Raw genomic sequence first — 23,644 nt, 5'->3', positions numbered from 1 at the left:
GGGTACTTGTGTTTGGTGATCTTTAGCTAAGTACAGATTCTTTCATTCTATGGTTACCTATTAGACCTGGGCCAGGTTGATGAAAAATCTGAAAAGTGTTAATCATCTGCTAGCTGCTGAGAAACCATGGTAACATGGTGTAATGGTGTCCATTTCACAATTGACATTAATCATCAGACGCCATTTAGCAGGCCAGGGAACAAAGGAGCCCCTTCTCTTCTTAGGGGTAGCCCTTGCAAACAGTCTGTGTCATGGATGAAATGAGCTTGTGGAGCATATGGGGGAATTGGGAACTTCTGCTCTCTGATTTGAAGTTGAATAGAGGACTTTCAGGGATCTCAATTTGGAGCCTGTTATCACTGTTGAATTTAACAGAATGCAATTAAAGATTCTGTTGTACCTCAGTTCATTAGATGCAAAAGGCCTAAATATGAATTCAACAGTCCTGCTCTTTCTCTGTTTCCTTTTCTAATCTGTACTGGTGATGAATGTAGCTAAGTTTATGACAAATGAAGCTGTTCCCTTTTTAAAATAGCTCCTGTCTCATTGATTCACTGATGTCCAGATGAATGTCAAGGACCAAACCAGACTTTATTCCTCTTATCCACACAGAATTATTTGTCTTGATGCTTTTGTTCCCAAGGATATTATTGTCCCCATTTGCAATTCTGTGTTACACCTACTAGATTTGACTAACTCTTGACGGATGCAGGTAGGTATTCCTGCATCCTACATATATGACATGAAGCAAAGCAGAGGAAGAGGAATGGAAGGAAAGGAAAAAATGTGAGAGGCAAGAAAGAGGGTTGGAATATCAAGAGCAGATCTGATTTCATTTGATTTGATTGTGTTTCAATGATGGAAGGCTGACAGGCCTTACTGTCCTACAGGAACATGCTCTTGCTGCACAGGGTGCTTCCCAGTTCAGACCCCCTTTTGTGTATTCTTTGCAGAACCACTCACATTCCTGGTTTCTCTCATTTCAGGGTATCTACAGCTGCATCCACGGCGTGGCCATTGAAGAACGCCAGTCAGCAATGAACTCCCCCACAGCGACTATGAACAACACCCATTCCAACATTCTCCGCCTGCTTCGGACAGCCAAGAACATGGCCAACCTGTCAGGGGTCAATGGCTCACCACAGAGTGCCCTAGACTTTATCCGCCGCGAGTCATCAGTCTATGATATCTCTGAGCACCGCCGCAGCTTCACCCATTCAGACTGTAAGTCCTACAACAACCCCCCCTGTGAGGAGAACCTCTTCAGTGACTATATTAGTGAGGTGGAAAGGACCTTTGGCAACCTCCAGCTAAAGGACAGCAATGTGTATCAGGACCACTACCACCACCACCACCGCCCCCATAGCATCGGCAGCACCAGCTCTATCGATGGGCTCTATGACTGCGACAACCCGCCCTTCAATGCCCAGTCACGGTCCATTGGGAAGAAGCCCTTGGACCTGGGGTTACCTCCTGCCAAGCACAGCCAGCTGGGTGACCTCTATGGCAAGTTCTCCTTCAAGAGTGATCGCTACGGGGGCAGTGGGACCCATGATGACCTGATTCGCTCAGATGTTTCAGACATTTCCACTCACACAGTCACCTATGGCAACATCGAGGGCAATGCGGCCAAGCGGCGGAAGCAGCAGTACAAGGACAGCCTGAAGAAGCGCCCAGCCTCTGCCAAGTCCCGGCGGGAGTTTGATGAGATAGAGCTGGCCTACCGCCGGCGCCCGCCCCGCTCACCTGACCACAAGCGCTACTTCAGGGACAAGGAAGGGCTACGGGACTTCTACCTAGACCAGTTTCGGGCCAAGGAGAACTCGCCGCACTGGGAACATGTGGACCTGACGGATATCTACAAAGAACGGGGAGATGAGTTTAAGCGGGACACAGGAGGAGGAGGAGGTGGATCCTGCACCAACAGGGCCCACCATAAGCACGGCTCGGGCGAGTTTGGTGGAAGCAATGAGCACAAGCATGGTGTTGTGAGTGGGGTCCCAGCGCCATGGGAGAAGAACCTGACCAATCTAGAGTGGGAGGACCGGACCGGGGCTAATTTCTGCCGCAGTTGCCCTTCTAAGCTGCACAACTACACGCCATCAGTGGTGGGTCAGAATTCCACCCGCCAGGCCTGCATCCGCTGTGAGGCTTGCAAGAAAGCGGGCAACCTGTATGACATCAGTGAGGACAACTCGCTCCAAGAGCTGGACCAGCCACCTGCCCCTGTGCCCGTGGCCACTAGTGCCACCTCTTCCTCCAAATATCCTCAGAGCCCTTCCAATTCTGCTTCCAAGGTGCAGAAGAAGAACCGCAACAAGCTCCGCCGGCAGCATTCCTATGACACCTTTGTGGACCTGCAGAAGGATGACTCAGCTTTGGCCCCCCGCAGCGTCAGCCTCAAGGACAAGGGCCGGTTTTTGGAGGGGAGCCCCTATGCCCACATGTTTGAGATGCCAGCTAGTGAGACCACCTTTGCCAACAACAAGTCCTCAGTGCCCGCCACCAGCTACCACCACCACAACAACCCCGGCAGCAGTGGGGGCTACATGCTCAGCAAGTCGCTCTACCCCGACCGGGTCACCCAAAACCCTTTCATCCCCACTTTTGGGGATGACCAATGCTTGCTCCACGGCAGCAAATCTTATTTCTTCAGGCAGCCTGTGGTGGCAGGAGGGCCCAAAGCCAGGCCAGACTTCCGAGCCATTGTCACCACCAACAAGCCGGTGGTCTCAGCCCTTCATGGGGCTGTGCCAGCCCGTTTCCAGAAGGACATCTGTATAGGGAACCAGTCCAACCCCTGTGTGCCTAACAACAAAAACCCCAGGGCTTTCAATGGCTCCAGCAACGGGCATGTTTATGAGAAACTCTCCAGTATTGAGTCTGATGTTTGAGTGAGAGGGGAAGAGTGTGGGGAGGGACTGGGGGTGTGTATGTGGGGCATGGGAGGGTGGGGTGGGATCAATCCCATCAGCTACTCTTCTGAGTCGTCCTTAGTTTGTGGGATACTGGAGTTCTGAGTAGTGCAGCACTGGTGACAAGTGCCACCTCTTTAGTGTCCCCTCTTCGGTGTCCCCTCTTCCTTCTCCCCTTTCGCAACCCTCCCGTTTTATCTCTTTTTCCATGTTCTCGCTCCTCCCATTCTCCTCCTCTCCATTCCTGGCCATTGCACTTTATAGTGATGTCGGAGTTGGATATCCTTGCTTGTGATTTCAGAAAGCAGAGAAAAAGGCAGGGAAGGGATGGGCTGAGGAGGAGCAGCAGTGACTGTAATGTTTCACTTCTGCTGGCTCCCAGCAGAGAAAGGCATGTGCACACACACGTGGGTGTGTGTCAGGAGGAGGCAGCAGAAGCAGTGTAATGGACATGCAGGAAAATATGCTTGCTCAGGCAACTCTTCCTAAAACTGCCTACGGAAGAGTAGTGTTTAAGACATGGAGAAAGTGAAGGGGGAATAACACGACTAACTTGATGATGCACTTATATGTTAGCTATATTGAGGTTCTTGTTACATTATTTTGTGAAGACTATGGGGGTTTAGGGCTGAAATATATATATATATATATATTTGCGTATATGCTGAGAAATTTTATGCTAGAATTTTGAATTGTCTGCTGGGGGGCTGTGGAGGGAGGGAGAGAAGGCTTGTCTGCAGGTCAGGCTAGTGGTTTCACTATGGCTATTACAGCCATTGAATCTGTGGCAGACCAGTGGGAGAGATAGATAGGCAGTGGAGTCTGAGTTTGGGAAAGCTGATCAGCAGCCTCTCTGATTCCAGGGTTGGTTTTCCAAACTCTGACGAAAGATGCTGGTTTGCACTGAAATGAGAAGAATTTGGGGAAAGGGGAACAGGGTTAGTTCATTAGCTGTGAACTGCTCACTAGCTGCGACATACTTCAAGGGTGGGAGCAGTATATAGTATGGGTTTGCCTATATGCGAGTATATACAATAACTTATACTTGAAATGTCCATGAAGAAAGCAAAATAAACCCACGATCCTATAAGGTGTCTGGAGTACAAACACGGTGGAACAGAGCTTAAGAATAGGGAAAGGTGGGGAGTTTTTTCACTGTCACTTCAGGGGACACGAAGCCCATTTTGGTCATGTTCTTTCAGTGAGGAGGGGAAAAAAAGCGATTTCATCCTTCTGCTCTCCCTACCCTTGGCCAGCAGGTTGGAACAAAAAGAATAGGGTGCCCGCTGCCAATGCTGGCATGGTGCTAGAGAGGAAAAAAGAAATTTCATAGAAGGGTGTGTGTGGTGGCAGTGGTGCTGGTGGACTGTTTCAATGCCTCCTTGCACATGTGGAAATGGGAGGAGGGTGTACGCACCCTTGGGAAATACATATGTATATTTACTGTTGAATGTACAGAGGAAGTACACAGCTTGTCTTCCTGGGAAGGGGTGTGCTTGAATAAATGCCAGAGAGCACAGAAGCTTGTGCTGAAGGCTGAAGAGAGGACGTGCAAAGCTGAGATGTGTGTGTACATGTGTGTGTGCCTCTGTGTGCAAGAGAAAGATACTAGCACAGGTGCAAAGCTGGAATAGCCTAGGGTTTCCCATCCCTGCAGTTGTAGTGACAGCTTTCCTGGTGCACTTAGTATCGACAAGAGTGTTTTTTCTTTCCATTGTATCATTTTAGATGCAACTTTAAAGGAAAAGGAGCAATGGTAGGAGTGAGAAGTTGAACACCCCTTTCATATGTCATCTTTCTCCTGAGGTGGGGGTGTGGACTGACCTCTCCCTCCTGAGAGATATGGCAAAATCTCTACTGCTTATTCTGGGTCTGTCCCAGTGTCTCAATCACCATGGCTCACCAGGGGAAGGAAGGGTTAAGAGAGTCCTGTGCTGAGAGCAGGGGGATTGACTCTGAAGGGAGATGGCAGCCCTGTCTTTATGAGCCACATTTCTTGGAGCTGAAAGCCACCTCTCTCACATTCCTCACCACACCATGGTTGATTTTATCTGATCTTTCTCTTTTTAAGCCAAGAGAAGGCCTTTTATTTATTTACCTATTTAATTTATTTATTTTTTAAGCTGGGGCGGGGGAGGGTGGGATTTACTTGTAAAGTCAAAGAGTGTGAGGAGAGGGTGGGCAGGGTTGGTGAGGGGAATATTTTCTTATATTTCACTGAGGAAATTAAGGAGGGAAGAAGGGGACAGTCTTTGTGATGCCACCCCTTAGTCTTTGAGGTAAGGGAACTTCTCACTCTTTCCCTCTTCTCTTATTACAAGAACAAATAGCAAAAGAAAAAAGAAAAAAAAAAAGAAACCAAACAAATTAACAGAGCGATCTGCAATCCAGAACACATGGCAGCTTGTCAGACACCTCTGACAGCGGCCACCAAGAAGGCGTTCCTTTCATTTGTAAATATTTCTTTTTTATTGCGTTTTTGTATAAATTGGTGTTTCTCTTCTCGTGAATATTCAGGTTGTGGGGTGGGAGGGAGGGGAAGTTTGTTTCTGTTCTGTTTGTTTTCTATGACTTTTCAGGCTGCGTTTTGGAAGCGGTTTACGCAGGTCGAGGCCGTATGAATGAGAAAAAAAAAAGAGAGAGAGAAAGAGAGAGAGAAACCCATGTGTGTTGTGTTCCCCTGAGGCCCCCTGTATTGCCCTGTCACCTTTATCTTCATGAATGGAAGACGCCGGAACGTCACTTCAAGCCTTGCCAGCAGGGTTTCATGTTTTGATGGGAACACCCCCAATTCCTTTTTGCATATAAACTCTCTGTACCAGCATCTCTCTGTGGAGCTTGGGCCTCAAGGCACTACACTGTCTTGATAGTAGTGGGGTGAACCATCAAGTTGGCCGCTCAGGTTGGACCATCACTTTGACATTAAGAGACTTCTCCAATGCTACTTTGGTTTAGAAATCTTGGACCTGGGAAAGCTTGTGCTAATTTCTGGTATTTCCTAAGGGCTTGGGGTGGGGGAGCTTGACAGCTGATGAGGGCAGCTAATCTCTTTGGTGGTTATCTCGGTACTTTTCCCTCCCTCCCCACCTGGAACAAGGAAACCTGAAGGGTGGCTCTGCAGGGAAATTAAGCTGAAAACAAACCAAAAAGAAGTTAATGGAACTTTTTTCAAATCTCTTCTTAAAGGTTCTGATTTTTGTGTTCCGGGTTGAAAGTTGGTTCGTATTTTCTCCGAACTGGTCTGTCCCTTGTTCCACTGATTGGCGAATGATAGTTTGCCAAAATCATTATCTAGTATTGATACTGTTGTAGCACTGTTAACACTCTGAGTGCTCTGCAAATATAACTGTGCCACAAACCACTCAAATGAATGCTCTAGGGCAACCAGAAAAGAAGAACTGGAAGTTCTGGACTGAACCACTGGTCTAACCACAGGAGTCTGGTATTTTGCCTTCTCCCACGGTAGATTAGGCCATGTGTCCATCAGGTTAATCCTTTCTCCTACAAGCGATCTTTTCTGGTTGTTTTGTTTATTTTAGTTCTGACAGGTCAACAAGTTTTGGGACAGAGATGAAGGGGAAGGGGGGGAGGGGGGAGGGTGTAATTCATAATCCAGAAAATAAATCAATGATGTTATTAAACTCTGATTATATATTTAGAATTTTAGATTTGGTGTATTTTCATTGTAAGTCTTCAAGTGAATCAAACAGGTAATATTAGCAGCAGGTGTTGTCTATACTAGGAAACGACCCATGTGCTGTTTATTACCAGGCCAGAAAAGAATGGAATTTCATACCAGAGCCTGACAAAACTCCATATCCCCTCCCTTGCCATTTCTCTCTCTCTACTGTCGGAACACCAGTATTTTCTGGGGCAGTGGCTGGGAACATTTCTCCTCTCTGAAGGTTTCTGCACACAAGAATACTGAGCAAAAACCGTTGTGTCCTATATAGTTTGGTGACCTCTATTGAATATTTGCAGCCAATCTCCCAGGGAAGATTAGGTGCCTTTGGCAATGTTTCTGACATTTACCTCCTCACTTCTAGCCCCAGGCATGGCCTCTCTGAGAGGTATTTTCATGAGCCATGTTCTTCTGAAGTGGTACTGGAATGTATGTGCTCAGCTGAAGGAGGATGTGTATGAAGGACATGGAAGAAGTATTCAGAAAATATCAAAATGTGCCATTCACAGTGGAAATCAACTGAAAGGTAGAACTTGCAGCCATGGATCTCCACATCATAAACATTGTTGGAGTATTCACACTGGCTTTTTACTGTAGTGCAACACAACACAGGCTGGTGTAGTAGTTCTTTGTCTCCCATCACGGCTCCCAGTGAGGGAAATATCAGAACTTTCAATGTCACATCCTAAGCAGGAAAGAAAAGCTGCAGTCAGGACTTGTTGTCAGTTGAGACAATGAAGCACACTGGCCCCACCTCCTCAATAACAAAAAAAATCCCATTCTCTCTGAAATCCAGCATGCACTGTCAGAACTCTCCAGGCAAGAAACCCAGTGGGTTCAAAATGTTTAGCAATATGCAAGTATGAACTTTGCCTGTAGGAAATTGTTACTTCAGTTTCCAGCGTATGGGGGGAGGAAGGTTCCTTTGTGATATCCCGAAGGATTTGGTGGAGGAGTTAAGAGTTGCCAGGATGAGCCTCTTCTTCAGCAATACCTGCTGATGTTGAGCTCTTCACTTCAAAAAGACACTAGCATCCATCTTGAATAATGCCCCTTTGTACATTCAGATAGGTTTTTCTCACAGCAAAATTGCCAGCAAAAGAGAGAGGGGGAGACAAAGAATGAATATGATGGTGGTGACAGGTCAGAGTGATCAGAGATACCTCAGGGATCTTTAGAGCTTTCTATCAAATATGGCATATCCTCCCACCTACATTGCTTATCAACAGATGGAAGGAAGCCTGGGAACACAGCCAGTGATCAGACTTAGGCCTTTCACACATCTTCAACTTCAGTCAAGCAACCTTTGGTGAGCCCTTCCCATGGAGAAGGGTGGGAGATTGCTCTTCCCCACGCATTTTTGGTTGCCAAAAAGAAAAGAAAAAGGGAAGGGGATAAATATCAGGGGTGCTGATGAAAGGACTTTGTGCTGACTCTCTTCAGCCTTGCTTTAAGGAATTACACTTCACGCTTCCTTCTCAATCCAAGCTGACAAAGAGTAGAGTCCAATTATGCTTCCTCTCTGTGGTATATGCCTGGCTCACCACAGGACCCTCTGTGAGCCATGTACGAGAAAGGAACCAATTTGCTGGCAACAAATGGGGACAGACTCCAAGCCACAATCCCCTACTGCACCCACTCTTCCCCGTAAGTGCTTCCCTGCTGCTGAACACACCTGGCGTGTCCACCTGGAACACACCTACCATGCTGCTGGATGCTGCAGGGCACATTGAGATAGTAACTAGTGGGACCCAAATGTTGTCCCCACAAGGGCTTATTTTCAAATTGCAGCCAAATAGATTTCCAAGCCATAGACCCTCGCTGCATTCACCCACCTACACTTCCCTGTGGCTTCCTCTCTCCTCCCCCATCAAAGGCAAACTGGGGCGCTGAGTGTCTCACTGGCAATATGAATACTATTGCTTCATCTTCATCACGGGCTCTCTGGACCTCCCTGGAGCTGACTGCAGACAGACCTGGGTGTCTGCCACTAGAATGGCAACACAAAAAACATTTTGCAATTGGCTTTGAGTTCTTTCTCCATCTTTTGAGCATCCCCCAATTCCTCACCTAGCCATGCCATTTGAGTGAATTTTGGCACCCTTCCATCATTGCTGACAACAAAACTGGCACAGCATAAATCTGCTTGTGTATAGAAAAAGACAGTGAAACCACATCACAGAGAGCAGGACTCATGTCTGCCAATGCCAAGGGCACAGTCCCCTGGGTGCTGAGGTAAAAAAAGGATCTCTGTGGTGTGTTAGCAGTTACAGATCTCTTAACCTGCTGGCCTTCTGCCATTAAAGGGACACAGCAACCACTGATATACACTCCAACAGGTCAGAAAAAAATTCCATGCTGTGGAACAGAGGTTTCTCTGGGCACGCACACTCATGAGACATACTGGGGAAGTGAAACATACATGAACAAACCCGATACAGCAGGAAGCTGTGAGGTTTGAGTGACTACACACACACACACACACACACACACACGCAACTCACACACAGTAGATTGCAGTACACTTAATGACTCTGTCCCACAATGCATTTTTGCCAAGTAGGAACAACGTGACCTTTCCTAATGTTCTGCTGGTAGTTATTTAATTTATGTATTCACTTTGTGACTTTTACATCATCTGCTTTCTTGACTGCAGCATTACTGTGTAAATACATGTGTATATATGTACAGAAACTAGCTCAAGCAATTATATTCAGGATGGGAAAAGGGTGGGTTTTATATCTGTACAGTATTTCCTTATTAAATAATGGCATGGGGGGGGTTGGGAAAGTTAACTTTTAAATTGTGGTTTTATTGGTCTGTGGTGTTTGAAGTTGTTTCAGTGGTTGCTTTTGCTGATTCGGAAAGTTTATCTGGATGTTATATGTGTGTGCCAAGAAAGGGTCCCCAAACAGGGGAGGTTTGGGATTGGTGAGGGGTGGTGGGTAGCAGAGGGTGTTAATAATTTCCTGTAATAAAAGCCGTGTTGATTGCTAGGGACTGTTTCTGTGAGGCACAGGGCTGTTTCCTTTTCTATGTGCTTTGCTCTTTGATTACTTTCTCTTCCCTGGTCCCCATTGTCTTCTCCCTGGGATGTCAGCAGAGTACATTTGTTACTGTGGATTTCAGGGATCTCCCTATGGGCCACCATCTCCTGACCAGCTCTTCCATCTCCCTCTTTTTATGGCCTTCCCAGTACCAGTGAGAGGGGAGATGGAGTGATCTTGTATCCTCTGTGTTGACCACTTCACTTCCTCTGCTCTTCTCTGTCCTTCCTCTTAGCAGAACCTCATTTTCAGGTGTTTTGATCTCTTCAGCAGCTTACTGTGTCATCTCCCTGGCCTCTTATCTACTTTCCTATTTTACTCACACCTATTCTTCAATTTCATCTCTATGCCTCTTCCCTCAGAATGACTTATGTTGGCTGTTTGCCCACTCTCCTCTTATTACTGTCTTGTTGCTCTGTTGTCTTCATCAACCTGTGCAATGCTGTGTAGAAGATGAGTGAAAGGCAGGCCTCTACTACTTCTCTCCTGGAAAATTCTAGCCATGACCAGATTTTTAGAAGATGATATTTCATAGCTATTTTTGACTTCTCTGTCACTTTCATCGAAGCGGTGTTCTGCTCTTGCCTTCTCAAGAAATAAGAAATAATCTGTATGTCAAATTTGCCCATGCAAGGGAGCAGTGAAGTTGTATTTTCTGAGAAAGCCCAGAGAAAGAACATAATTTCTGTCCTTGATGGTTGACTGGTGAATTTAGAGCAGGAGCAGATACAGTTTTTATCCACTCCAAGTTGATCCATATCAGGATCACTAGAGTTTCTTTGCTTTTACTCTACGTGAATAAAACAAGGCCGCTGGAGAGAAGTATGCTATATTTTAAAAGCACTTCCTTTAAGTCCTAGAGGCCATTGGCTTGTAGAGACCTATGTTCTGCTGTGTTCTTGCAAACCTTGGAGTGAATGTCTGGTAGTATTTGCTCCCTTTCTGTCTGATAAGTTAATACAAGCTGGTACTTGGCACTGTCTGCCTAGGGTTTGTGGTCTGGTATCATGGCAGTAAGGGAGGAGAGTGATAGGATAGTGAATAAGCCAATGCAAAACTGGTAGGGGCTCTGGGCAGATGCCAAAACACCTCCCTCCTTCCCTTTTTGACAATTTGCATTGTTCCTTAATGAACATCAACCCACCATCCTCAATGTCCATGTTACTGGTTGCTTATCCTTGAAAACACATGGATCTGCTGGCCACAGTCTGAGAAAGGGCCAGGCAGTCTCTCCATGTGTGTAGTGCATTGCCAAGTGCCATGGTCTCTGAGGTTTTGAGTTGTGCTATATGAAATCGTATGGGCAGTGCAGGGAGCAATGCAAAGGGTCAGCACGGCCAGAGGTTATTCAGAGCGGCAGTCTTCTCCCAGTTGCAGCAAACTCTTGTTCAACCTGTCATTGCAGGCCTGTGTTTCTGATTTCTGGGTGAGAGAAACCACCACAGCCACATGGGAATGGAGCTCTGCTCACAAGGGTGAGCAGGGTAGTTATCCTTCTCATGTACCCTTGCTATGACATTGGCATTACTGTCCCAGCATGGTCCACAGTGGTCTGTGTACCTGTGAATACATGTCTGCAAATACCTATCAGTCTGGGAGGAGGTGTATGTTTGTGCATTCAAATGACTCCTGGCAGAACTCCAAACATGCATGGACTTGGAAACACTGCCCCATTTAGTGCCAACCCATGATGTGGGTAGGTATCTCCTTGGGAGTACATTCCATCTATTAACTTATGACCAAAAGAGTGAGTTACTTTTCTGAGCATCACCAGTTCCTTGCTGTGTTTCCTTTGCTTATTCTATGTGCCATAAGTGTGGCGTACTGGCAACATTTGTGGGGTGTCCAGAGAGAATGCATCCATTACATGAGACTTCTGTCTACACCCTTGGGCACTGGCTGCTAAGTCCCATGTCAAGAGGAGAAAGATGATACCTGCTCCTGAACAGATAAAAATCAGTCAAGGGGATAAGATTAAAGTTTTGTGCTTTCTCCCTCTGCTTTCCTTCCAGGCCTTGGAACCTGATTCATCTTCACAGGCAGCTAAACTCCTGTGAAATTCAAGGAGCTTTTGGAAAAGCTACTTGGGGGTTTAGATGCCTGGAATACCTTTTTTTGGATTCTCTTCCCTGTGTGGGCCTCTTCCTGCAGTGCATTTTGCCAGGATTCATCTCCCAGGAACTCACCATGCTTGAACACAGCTTAAAGGGGTTTCCTCTGCTTGGGATCACCATGTGTATGTTGCATGCCTGTTGCTACTTGTCTGTATTTCTTGCACGTGTCTAGTTGTGGGGGCAGGGGTGGGTTCATATTGGTACGTGTATTTATGCAGCCTGCACACATTTGTATGTGTGGTGCCATGGTGTGTGTGGTTAGGTGTTTGTATGCATGTGTTTGAACTGAGAGAAAATGTTGGAAGCCGTATGCTGCTAAAGCCAGGTGATGGGTACTCGCAGGTAACTTGGCAACCCTGTTGTTGCTTACCTGGCAGACCCAGGCACAGCTGCTTTGTTTGGACTCTGGGGGGCCAGCTCTGAATCAGGGCTGGGACGCAGACTCCTCCTGTAGAGGGTTTGAATATAGCACCAGAAATCTATTCCATGTGTTCATTCACTTCTGTGGTAAATCCGCTATGCCACATTTCCAAACCATTGTGCCACTCTCATTACCTACTTTGGCCTTAACTGATAGGTGGAGCAGGAAGACAATCACACACTGACCGGTAAGGTCTTTTGGGAGAGATCTGGTCAATCTGATCTGTGACTGAAACAAGACTTCCTTGCTATTCATTTTGCTGCCTCCTAGGGCAATGCAAGCACTGAAATTCCACTTGCAAGAAATCTTGTCCTTTCTTGCTCTTGTGTCAGATAGACACAGGAAAAAGCTGAGCTGAGGTGGATTGATCTCCCATTCCCTCTGTTTGAAAGGATATCACTGTTGCTGCTTGGAGCTGGTTAGGGAGCTTGCAAATCCCACATTCTGGAGGGGTTCAGTTTCCTCAGAGGGAACCGTGAAAAGGGAGGGTGGGAGGGAGTGACCTTTCTGCAGCCATTCTCCATCCCATTCATTTCCAGGAGAGATTGCAACACTGCTAGCACCAGAGAGGATGACCTGCTGGGAGGGCCCTACAGTGCCAGCCGGCACAGCACTTTAACTGGCCAAACTGCTGAACAAGACACTGCTCTCCTCCGTCAGTAGCCGGAAAAGACAATCAGAACCTGATGAAGAGATGCCATGATTAGTCAGACAGGGAAGGAGCAACATTTGGGGGCTAGGGCCCTCATCATCTACACTATATTAAGTCTGCTTAACCAGCCCTTTATTGCCGGTGTCACTGGGTCTCTTTGATAGTTTCTTTTTCTTTATACGTAGACTCATTCTATCAGACCACATCTGTCCACCTGCTCTGCTTTCTTCCATGTCCAGCCACTCTTTCCTCTCCATCAAATTGTATCCTGTGCTCTGCCAGGCTTGTCTTTTATGGAAGAGAAGATGTGTGTGTGAGTGCTTGTACATGTGTGTGTGTATTAAGTATTATTACTACTACCAACATGCTATACACCTAAAAGCTCCTATCAAGCTGGAGCCTTCAAGAGGTGCTGTAGGAAATGACCTTCCCGCTGGACAGCAGTCAGTGTGGAGGTTAGCACAAAAAGCTGCTAGCTTTGGAGGCCTCTTTGCCTGTCTGGTTGCTTTTCCTATCTTCGGAACAGGCTGTCTCTCACCTGTGATCAGAAACACAGCAAACTGCTCTTTTTAGCTTTGTGTTTTCAAAATTTCTAACATAGGGGGGAAAGATTCTTGTTTAGCTGTTGATTTATTTTGTATGTTTGCTGTTTGTTGTTTGTTTGTTTGTTTACATAGTCCTTTTAGTGGGCGCAGGGAGGTGTTTTCAGCAATACAACTTTCTGAGACCTCAGTTCTGTGCAGTTATTTTTTGTATGGTTCAGCTGTATTTGGGGTCTTTCCTTTGTACGTGTTTTCTGGAATGGCAGGACTGTCTTGAAACGTCTCTTTGCCAGTGACCAAAGCACCATCTGTAATTGGAGGTGAAAACTGGTATATAGTGGAGGCAGCAGCCTTTTGGGAAGTAGCTTTTCACTGACTTCCCTATGGAGTCCCAGAAGACAAAATATTTAATTGTTGCACAGGTGGGTTTTGGAGGTTTGTTGTTGGTTTGGGTTTCTTTGGCTTCTCCCTCTCTTTTCCTTTTTTTTTTAAATTTTTCTCTATTTTTCCCTTAAAAAACATTTAAACGTTTCTCCAGTGAGCTTTGGCCGTTGAACCAAAAGCTGCTGCAAGGCAGGGAGGCTGTCTGAACTCCAGGTCCTGCCCTCGCAGACTGTGAAGTAGGGATTAAAGGAGGTGCATGGGTATCTGGCCAGCTCTCAATATCATGACACCTAAGGGAAAGCCCAGCACCTTCAGCCTTTGGTACTTGGAAGTGGCTGAGAACAGTAGTGGAGAACTGTTGTGTCTGCTAGGGTTGGGGCAGGTAGCGTCTCCAGACCTGGCACAGGTCAGCTTCAGCTGTATTTGCTTTCTAACTAATATACATTTACTTTGGAGAACACGTTTGATAAGCTCAGTCTGTCAACCAAAAGAAAAAGAAATACGTCTAGTCTAAGTCTTCTACTGCCCAACACTGCTACCTCCTCTTCTCTTGAGCTGTTGGTGTCTTGCGGTGAAGCCGGCCACACATCAGGCTGTTGAACACAGCAGATATATCCTATCCGCTTCTGAGACCATCTTTGCCTAAATTTTGCCTCCTCTTCATACCCTTTATGCATGCAAATGTGTGTGCACATGCACACACACACACACACGTACCACATACACACACACACACACACACACATGCCCACCTCCAGCCACTCTGCTGGTGAAAATCAGAGCCACAGAGACATGAGTGCCAAATGACTTTTTATTTCTCAAGTAAATGATATAAAAAGTTTTGTTATTTTTCTTTTTTTTTTTTTACATATGCAAATGTAAAAGGGAACCGACAGTGAATTGGTGGTGGTGAGAGGAAATGGGATGTTTTGTAACCCTAGCTGCAGTAAAAAAAAAAAAAAGAAATAAAAATCCATTAAAAATATTTAAAAAACACAAAAAGAAAAAAAAACTTGAACTATTTTGGAAATATTGTGAATAATTTTTTGATATAAAAACTAATTTTTATGTAGCATGAAAACCACCAAAATAAAATGATCAAGAATAAAAGCTGTGCAGAGGGTGTTTTTGTTTAGTTATTGAGGGAAAAGAAAGAAGAGAAAAGCAGTGGTGTATGAGAGAGGGATGCTTCTGTCATGGCTTTTACTGTGTGTTTCTCAATATATAATATTTTTATTCAGTCTTGGTAAGTGAAATTTTGTGATTATGTAAAACAAAAGAAAAAAGGAAAAACTCATTTTATATGAAAAGATAATTTTTTTCTATGATTTCTGGGGAGAAAACCTTGAAAACAAAACCAGAATGAATCCCAAGGACTCAAAAAACCAAAAGGCAAATTGAAAATGGCCATGATCTGCTTTTGAATGTTAGCAGTGATCATGATTTTCTTCTTTTTGATTTATGATTGTTGAGTAGTTGAGGTATCAATACTGGGGAGGCAGGTATAATGGAGGTAAGACAATAACAAAGGACTGACAAAATTCTGGGGTTTTGTTATGTGAGGCACAGGAGTTAAACCAGGGTCTCTTGACATTTCCTTCTGGAGTAAGGGAACAAGGTAGTGTCCTTTTGCAGGGTATATTGGTGCCATTCTTCATTCCTTAAAAGAAAAAATTAACACTCTCCCCCACCAGGTTTCTTAAAGGAAGCAGACTGCCTCTCCCAATTCCAGACAAAACAGTATGTCATCTCAGTGCTCCAGACTCTCTCAGAAATGATGGTGGTGGTTCTCTGCTCCACTGAAGGCAGTGATGTATCAGTGCTCTTTATCTCCTTTGGGGTCTCTGACTCTAGATGCTGGAGCACTACATTGCCTTTGAGGAGGTGCTAGCACCCATCCCACCCTGCTGTGGATCAAGGTGGATCGTCAGCGCATGCTGTGGATCCTTCTTGCTCAGAGGACAGGAGATGCTGGTTTCTGGACTGTTCCAGGGAGGTTGGTAGGTTGCTCAGTTCATTTTGCCTTGAAACTATTTCACATGCCTGCATGTGAATTTCAGCTTCCCTCCCCCGTGCTCCCATCTCCCACACAATCATTTAAACACTGCCCCATCAGCTAGCAGGGGACCTTCTCTGCTGCTCCTGTCCTTTTTGTCTTGGTGTCTTCTACGCTGTAGGCTGAAAGGGAGTAGGCAAATAGCACACCATATAGCTTAAAATATGTGTTTGGCACCGACAAAGAAGGACGAAAACCAGTGAGGACTCAATATCAGCCTAGACTACACCTCTAGCAGTGTGCAGAAAAAGAATCCTGGATAAAAATCAAGTCAAGATACAGTGGACAGGGAGGACCTGGATGCAATGGTGATGTAGACTAACTTGACTGGTGGGTTCTTGAATTCTGAGCCCCAGATACAGGTGTGAAAGGGAATCCATGGAAACATTACCTCTCAGTGGAAGAGAGGGAGAGTCCTTTTAGCATAAAAGAGGCCAAATCCTGAAGCAACTTCTTGGCCTATCTGGGTCTGAGTTAGCCTGTCTCTGGGGCTTTGGCCATGTGCTATGCTATCTGGAAGTTCTGCCAGGGGCCATTCTACTCCAACCTCTGTGCTCACTCACCTTCCCTTCCCCAGAGTGAAGCAACAGGCTCAACTCTCCGCTAAGACCCAGAGGGCCTATTGATGAAGCAGAACATCTTGCATTTTGCTCAACTTATTTCTACACCAAACTGCTCAGATCAGGTCTTTCGAAGTAGACATTCAACCAGGCCAGAGGGAGGACAGAAGTCCTCCCAGTACATACGTACAGCAAAGGCAGGAGTCTGGAGGGTTTGAGCACACAAATCCTAGATACTCTTCTTGAAAGATCTCTGTGCCTTTGTTAATGTGAGTGCTGCTGGGTTTGTTTGCCCTCAACAATTCTGTGTGGTTACAGAATCACAGAATATTCTGAGTTGGAAGGGACCCACAAGAATGTTCAAGTCCAGCTCTTCAGTGAATGGCCCCTCCAGGGACTGAACCCACAACCTGGGCATTATTAGCACCAGGCTCTAACCAGCTCAGCTAAACTCAGGGTCCATCAGGAAGCCAAGACTGTCAGTGAAGAACAGCTATTCAATGTGGCTTTTTGACAATTTGAACACGGGACTAGGATTGTAGTTACAGAAAAGGCATCTGCAGAGGTGTATATCCCATATCTGGGGAATATTAGCTCATGTTTTTTATTTATTGGAGCAATTTCAGGGCTTTTCTTTGGCCTTTCACATGTAAGGACTTTTACATGTGATAAGGGCACTTCCACAGGCTCTCGTCCTTTCCTGCACAGAGATACTCCTTTTTCAGCTTTGGACAATGAACCTTGATGTTCTAAGATACAGGTGAAAGCATCCTATTTGGAATGAAAAAGAGCTAGTAGTAATGAACCAACCACTTCTCCTAGCTTTGCAGCTTCACACTGCTTAGGGACTAACTGTTCAGATGTTCTTCTTCCTCAAGTCACAGCTCTCTCTGTGCTGCAGTGGCAAGCCAGTTTGCTGTCCCTGCTGACCTTCCTCATTCTACATGCAGGGAGTAAGGGCTTCATGGACACTTTATTATCTGAGGCATTAGATTAAAATTGGAGAAGCATGACGCTTTGGACCTGTCTCTGTGGCTCTTGATTAGTTATCCTTGCTGAGGAGGCAAGACACTGAGGCCTGCCAGCTGCAAGGTTAAGCTTTGGGTAAGTGATTGCCCTTCGGCTGCTGTTAGCAGAGGGGACGTGCACTGGAATGCTAAGTGACTGACACTATGCGCTCGCTGCTCTTTCAAGACTGGTGTGTAGACTCACATCAAAGCAGAAAAGAAGGAATTGGTTTTCTCCATCCCTATTTCCCCAGCTCCCAAGGGAATATTTCCTGAGAATGAGAAATGGAAGGTTCTTCCCTCACTTAGAAACTCTCTTCATGTAGAGTATTGTTTTGCAGTGGTAGAATAATGCAGATGTTTTGCTGGTGTCCAAATACAGGCTCTGGGCATGTTTCTACATTGTTTCTTTTGAGGAAATAGCATCATTTCTGCCACAAAAGGCAGGGCCACTTTCTCTGCTACCTTGGTCTCAAGGAATGAGCCCTGAGTCCAGAGTCTCAAGCACTTAGTGCTTGCTTGGCTCTGTTCAAGTCGCCCTACTACACACCCTGGACATAGAGCAACCCCAGGCACCCCCAGCTGGGGGCCATCAGCACTGAGTGTTGGGAAGAAGTAAACAGTTAATGCTTTTGCCATGTTTGCATGAAGTAGGGAAGGATTTTTAGAAGCACCTGATAATTTTATTAAATCAAACCCCATCTGGTTGAAAGCCAATAGTGATTAGATGCTCAGGTGCGTTTAGAAATTTCCACTACAGAAGGTAGAAATGTTTATTCTTTTAAAAAATCTCTTTATGAAGGGTCTGGAGTGACCCTTAATAGTGAGGTAAACTAATTGAGTTTTCTTGAGCATAAACTATTGTGATATTAATTTCAACTAGCAACCAATCCTGGAGGATGCCTTCTGTTGAGCTGAGGATAGGGAGCTACCTTCAGAGGGTGCAGGACCTCCCTCCTCAATAGCACCTGCCACAGAGGGGAAACTAGGTAGTACATTGGCAGGGTTTCATCAGAAAGGTGTGCTTGGGGATGCGCATCAAATGCAAGCAGTGACTGGTGTCTTCAGGAGTAATTTTGTGTTAGTCAAAATGACTCCGTCTCTCCTAACAACATTATTGCTGTGGAATTGGACAGTGTCAGTACCAGTCATTAATCTGGGAAGCAGCGAGTAAAGTGAAATGCTGTGCCAGTAGGGTGAAAGCCTGACATAAAATTGATCAAAACCATTTAGGTGCTGTTTTCAAACAAGATTTGTCCATTCAATGATTCACTCTGCCACAGTCCTTACTTCAAAGATTTTGCAATTTTGATGCTAAACTAAATACGTTAATATTAGCATTTACATTAACAAATAAATTGACAGATGCCATAGTTTACATATATTATGCAAATATCCTGAAATCTTGCATGCATTTGTGTCTAAATTTCTTGAGGTTAAATGAGATGTACACTTTATAGGGGAAATAATTGAGGCATCTAGAGGTATGGTAAGCTAGGTGACTTGATATGACTTGTATGAACTGTGGTAAAACCAAGGGGCAGAGGAGAAGGACATATGGCATTTTCATTTGTGAAAAGTATTGCATTCATGGTTGCTGTTTGGAGAAAGCAGTGTAGGAATCTCCCTGGGATATGGTCAGAAGTAGTGCTCCCAGCTTGTGCTGGGAGACAAGATTTGGGATGTTGACAGACCTCAACCCGAAGGGCCAGTCAGGGTCTCAGCCTAGTTGTTTGGGGTTTTTTTTTTTGAGATTTGAAAGAGAAACACTCATCCCTTTGCAGCACTGTGCAAACACCACCCAACTGAGCTTCCCCCACCCTATAAAGGGATGAGATTTTCCTGCACAGGCAGCGGAACAGTGAGGAGGTGAGTCTGTGATTTCACCCAGGAGCAGACCACAAGACCCTAGACTTGCCTGTCACCACTTCAGTACCTGGCAGAATGTTTTCTTCTTCTCGTCCCTCTGAAAGTCATGAAGGGTTGACAGTATGCCCAGGGCAATCAGCCTCTGCTTCAGGTGAGTTTGGTGAGAAATTTGCTATTCTGGCAGTACTCTTGTTTTCCAGCTTCATTTCACTTCTTCCATTGCTCAAAGCCTTGAGGATGCTGTAACTCATCCCAGCCTTGGACAAAGAGAACCTGAATTGTGGTAGTTTTTGCTTTGCATTTTTAATTAGCTCTACTTTTACAGGTAGCATGAGGAAGTGCTTGTATGGATCTGATCCAGAAAGGTGCTGGGCTGTACATGCTCTCTCAAGATGTGTGCAGTACATGAGGCCCAGCCTCTGCTGTCAGCTTGACCTAATTTCTCTCAGCTGAAGCTCTACTAGGATTCAAAATACATCTCATTTCCCTTCCTTGAAATCTTGCACATCAAGGTCTTATTGTACTCCTCACAAGTAGTCTTGAGCATCCCTTTGCTGCTTTTGTCAGGCTGCTACAAACTTTCAGTATTTACAGGGAGACTGTCAAAATATTGTATAGAAAATAATTCTCTTTTTTCAGTTCCACCAGTGTGCAGTAACACCTCAGACTGTCACATGGGAGAGGCTTCATCAAGAACCTCTTTGTACCATGCAAAACGCTCATTCAGCTTGGCAAGTCTTGATGAATTTCATCCAAGACATCCTGGTCTCTTTGAACAGTGGCTGAAGTTTCTGGCCAACTTCTTCTTGGGCTTTGCTTCCAAACCTTGCAGGATGCTTTGAAGTGCAAACAAACATGCAACTGGACAGAGGCCTACCTAGCTTCCTTTTGTCTTCAAAAGGCTAGGATAATAAAACCAGCTTTCCTAGAGTTACAGTTCAGCTTTGTTCAAGTTCCAGCCTCATTAATTGCTCCAGAATTTTAGGTCTGTCTTGCCAGAACCCCTTTAAATTATGCATACTCCTACTTACACAGTCACTGCCACTCTTCAAATATTCAAGGGTTCCTTACATTTAATTTTGGATGGTTTACTCTCTCCAGGGAGGAGGCAGTGTTTTAAAAAGAAATTGCTCACGGATAAAGTAGAGCTTACATGACTTGCAGCAAACAGCAATTTGAGTTCTGAAGAACATGCATATCTTGGACATGTAAATTTTACTCATTTGCATTTAAAGGGCATATGTGACATACAATGCTGCTTTCTCATCCAGTAACATTATTATCCAGTGACATTAACTTAACGGTTAATGTCAAGTTTTTATTAACATTTACAAGCACATTGGGAGATTAATTTGTTTACTTGTATTATGCAAAACTGATTTAAGATCATGGTTTGCATTTACACACATTACATAGTGTTTCCTGATTAATACATTATAATACACACAAATCATGTGTAAATTGCAGGCTCACATCTGCAACATAAACTTCATTTTCTATAGTGTAATATTTGACTTATCTGGCAGAACTTTTCCAGCAGGTTGCAGTTGAAGTCAGGCAGGAATTAAAACCAGGAATCAGAGGTGGATTTTCTGTCTTTCCTTAGTACATGTTACTTGCCAGTAGCCTGCAGTCATGAAACAGAAGAAGAGGATGCCAAGGTTAGGTGGCAACAGGATGAGTTTCATATAATGCTGTGGACCTGGAACCAGGCTTCTGTGAACACAGTTTCTGACATACTGAGTTGCGTGCTCAGTGATTTTAGACTTGGGAGTGAAATAGGTGAGCAGCAAAAGGAGCCAGTGGGAGGGAAAGGGGCATCAATCATTGCTGCCAGTCATGGCCTGGCTACCTTGGCACTGATCCTCGTGAAGGAGCTCTGCTGGGTGCAGCAGAGACCCTTGAGACACTCCACTCTGGTCCCTGTAACACCTTTGGCTGAGGATGTTCAGGTCAGGCTGGCTGGCATGGGAGGACCAGTGAAGAGTGTGGGGAGAAGAAAAGCAATGAACACTGAGCATCTGGTGTGGGGCTGAGACAGGGATCCGGAAAGGCAGCACCCTTGCACTGAACATGGGGGCAAGGGGACACTGGATACTTCCCCAGTGCAGCGTCTTCCTATGGGAAAACGCGGTCAAACTCAGGCTTGCCTCATCTCTCTGAGGCCCTAATCCTACTATCTTTTCTCCACCAGTCACGACCTCATCCTCCTCTTCCCTACACCCTTACTCCCCTCTGGTTCTTCTTTCTATAAATAACTCTTTCTGATTTTGGACAAGCAGGATCAACAGATTCTGGAGGGGGGTGGGGAAGACACTTGTTTTGTTTGTTTTTTTTTCCTTTCTCTCTTGAATTTTGGTGTTTGAACTTGAAAAAATAATATATATAAACATAAAAATATATGTATTTAAGAAAATGGATTTTCTGGAGAACTAAGAAAGAAGTTGATTTTTTTCCCCTTTGATTTCTTCTATTTCTCATTGGGGTTTGTTTTTTGGGGAAGAGAGTTTTTGTGAACTGTTAAGATTTACAGTTCAGCATTGTTTAAAGGATGTGAAGGGGAAAAAAAAGAAAAAGAAGAAAAATCAACAAAAACGTGAAAATCGTTGTGGTGTACAAAACCTGTAAATAGTCAAAGATACTTTCTCTTTTCTAACAACAAATTATTTCTGTCACTTTATATTCAAAAATAAAGAAACATACCACAGAATATCAGGGTTAAAAAAAATCGTAACCCAATATCAGAATATTTTCTTTTTTGTCTTCATTCATTTTGTTCTTAACCTGGAGAAGTCCTGGGAATTTTGCTGTATGAGTGATGTTTTAAAAGCCTGAAATGAGGATGAGTTGAAATTAGAATGACCATGTTACTTGAGAGAGGCTCTTGGTGTTCACTAGTAGCTGTGGGTTGAGGCTACTGTCTTGGGGTTACATGATGAGAGTGAAAGCATGAAGGAGCCTGATCATATTCACAAAAAGCAAACACATACTGAGGCAGTGACAGGGATGGGAGACTGTCTCAATGGGCTGAATCTCCCTTTATACTGTCTGAAAACTTTCTGAGGGTTGCATGATGAAAGCCACCGTGAAGCTACTGATATCACTGCTAAACTACCTCAAGTCTTTGGAACTGTGTTGAACCCTTCATGTCAGGCCAGCAAGTGACAAGGCATTGACACATTGTCTACATAAAACAAAGCCCAGGGTGGGACTATAGAGGAGTGGCAAAGATGGCAGAAAAGTCTTCGATGATGTCAGCTTGTCTTGGCACCAACCATTAACTGTGACACCCAAGACTACAGGGAAGTTGAGGGAAGAAGTTGATCTTTGCAGAGGTTATCCTGGTCCACCCAATGAAAAAGGCTCAAGAGGTTATTTATAACGGATTGCTAAGAAGTGGCAGGTTTTGGAAACATAGAGCAGTGCGTCACCTTAAATTGTGAGAGGGCAGTCAGTTATTTTTAGGGGAGTTAAAAATAAAGAAAATGGACTAGCTGAGCTAGTCAGAGGATGCTAGACTACCGGTGGGGTGCAATTAAAAGTGTGGAACACAGCAGAAACACTCAAATGCAGTAAGTCAGATTCAGAACAGGAAAAGCAGTGTTCAGCCAAGAAGGTCATAACAGCCAACACAAATGAAATGTTAGTAAATGAAGATAATCAATAAAGTGAGCAAAATTGTGAACCAGGGAAAGAAAATCCCTGGCTAGTAAACACAAAGGTAAACAGGATTATATATACAAAAACATATGGTTATTGAGAATCCTAAAAATAGATGTGAAGTACTAATGGTGAGAGGTAAGTCAATGACAGCACAGGAGAGACTGAAAGGCTCAATACTCAGTTGTGATACGAAGCTGGAGAGACAAGTGGGTAATATCAGCACTGCTATTCATCACCAAAGGAAGTGGGACATTATCTAAGATCCAATTGGGTACCTTTCTGAGGACTGCAGCTCCAGACCTCCACTGTCACAGCTCTGTGCCCTTTGAGATACCTGTCCCTTTCTCTTATCAGCTGTAATTCACTGGGTTTGCTGCAGTAAAATGACTCAGCTGCTGCTTGTGTGGATAGTCTTGTGACACTGGTTCTTCCCAATCTCAAAATCCAGCAGTGCAATAGTGACCTTAATGATGCCAGAAGGCAAAAAAAGAGTGAATATTGGGGTTTTGTTTTTCAGTCTCAAGCCACATGCAAAGGCAGAGGTGCTCATCCTTATATTTCCGAGTTCCAACCAGTACCATTTTGATTAATAATAATTATTTTTTTGACAGTGGCTTAGTGAAAAAATGTAGGGGTTTTTTTTTTTAAAATTCTGACAGCACTTGATATTTTTTGTTAAGAAAACAAAAATCTGTTTTCCAAGTCTGCAATGGAGTTGCATTAATTCCCACT

At 44.7% G+C, this 23,644-nt stretch overlaps 1 protein-coding gene across 3 annotated transcripts in view; it reads left to right on the top strand.

Annotated features, from left to right (window-relative positions):
• The window catches only part of GRIN2B (glutamate ionotropic receptor NMDA type subunit 2B), a 212,683-nt gene extending 209,762 nt beyond the window's left edge, over nt 1-2,921 (top strand). For all 3 annotated transcript variants that reach the window (XM_027680052.1, XM_027680053.1, XM_027680054.1), the window contains one exon: nt 987-2,921. In XM_027680052.1, the coding sequence (XP_027535853.1) occupies nt 987-2,894 (1,908 nt within the window). In that variant the 3' untranslated portion in view covers nt 2,895-2,921. The remainder of the gene's footprint in view (nt 1-986) is intronic.
• The last annotated feature ends 20,723 nt before the right edge of the window (nt 2,922-23,644 follow it).

Source organism: Neopelma chrysocephalum, unplaced genomic scaffold, assembly GCF_003984885.1.
Source record: "Neopelma chrysocephalum unplaced genomic scaffold, ASM398488v2 Primary Assembly neopelma1_59, whole genome shotgun sequence".
In the NCBI taxonomy this organism is placed as follows: domain Eukaryota; kingdom Metazoa; phylum Chordata; class Aves; order Passeriformes; family Pipridae; genus Neopelma; species Neopelma chrysocephalum.
This window is presented reverse-complemented; position numbering and strand designations above follow the sequence as displayed.